The sequence below is a fragment of the Penaeus monodon genome, chromosome 20 (assembly GCF_015228065.2).
Source record: "Penaeus monodon isolate SGIC_2016 chromosome 20, NSTDA_Pmon_1, whole genome shotgun sequence".
NCBI lineage: Eukaryota > Metazoa > Arthropoda > Malacostraca > Decapoda > Penaeidae > Penaeus > Penaeus monodon.
Genome location: NC_051405.1, coordinates 35,281,118 through 35,281,809, shown reverse-complemented (window position 1 = coordinate 35,281,809; position 692 = coordinate 35,281,118). Strand labels below are relative to the sequence as shown.

General features: G+C 38.4%; 1 protein-coding gene across 1 annotated transcript in view; it reads right to left on the bottom strand.

The window, feature by feature from the left end:
• The window catches only part of LOC119585778 (PCNA-interacting partner-like), a 9,518-nt gene that overhangs the window by 501 nt on the left and 8,325 nt on the right, over positions 1-692 (bottom strand). The window contains exons 11-12 of the mRNA XM_037934492.1: positions 517-636; positions 125-293 (exon numbers count right to left, since the gene is read on the bottom strand). Of these exons, the coding sequence (XP_037790420.1) occupies positions 125-293; positions 517-636 (289 nt within the window). The remainder of the gene's footprint in view (positions 1-124; positions 294-516; positions 637-692) is intronic.

Sequence of the window (692 nt, the reverse complement as noted above, 5' to 3'; positions counted from 1 at the left end):
TCTTAATCCCATCAAATGTTACAGCAAGAATATAAAAACTGGATTTCTTTATTTATAAATCAACATTTTTATAAACAGGATAATTCATCCCAAAGCCCAAAGTTTAAAACAGCTATCAATTTACCTCCCGTTGTGGCAGAGAACTGACAATCTCCCTCCAGCTCTGACTGCTCTTGCTGCCTTTACCCACAGCCTTTAGTGTTGGACCTACAATAGGGGAGAGGCTGTTGTTGACACCATTTGGCCTCACTGGTGACATGTCTTCAGGAGCCCATGCACAGGATGACTGGAATCTAGGAGGGAAATATGCATTGAATAAGTAAATAAATAGAAGTGGCATGTAAAGTTTTCTCTGAATACAGTCAATCAATCCTCCTCTTAAGCTCCTTTCAATTGTCACAAATTGTTTTGTTTCTATCCATAATAAGTAGTAAATCCCAAAACACTAAGTCTAAATAATGCTTAAAACACTTTCAGTATAAACACAAACTGATGCAGATGAGTCCTGTTACATACCTCTGAGGCTGAACTTCTGCCTTGGGGGCCAGTCCTTTTTTCTTCATGATTCGAACAAGGAGGTTCCCTTCATTATCAGCTCCTTCTCCAGTGTTGGTGTCCTTTGCTTCTGCTGGAGACCTGTAAGGATATTCAACAATATATTTCTATTTCACTATTCTATGTTACTTCTTATA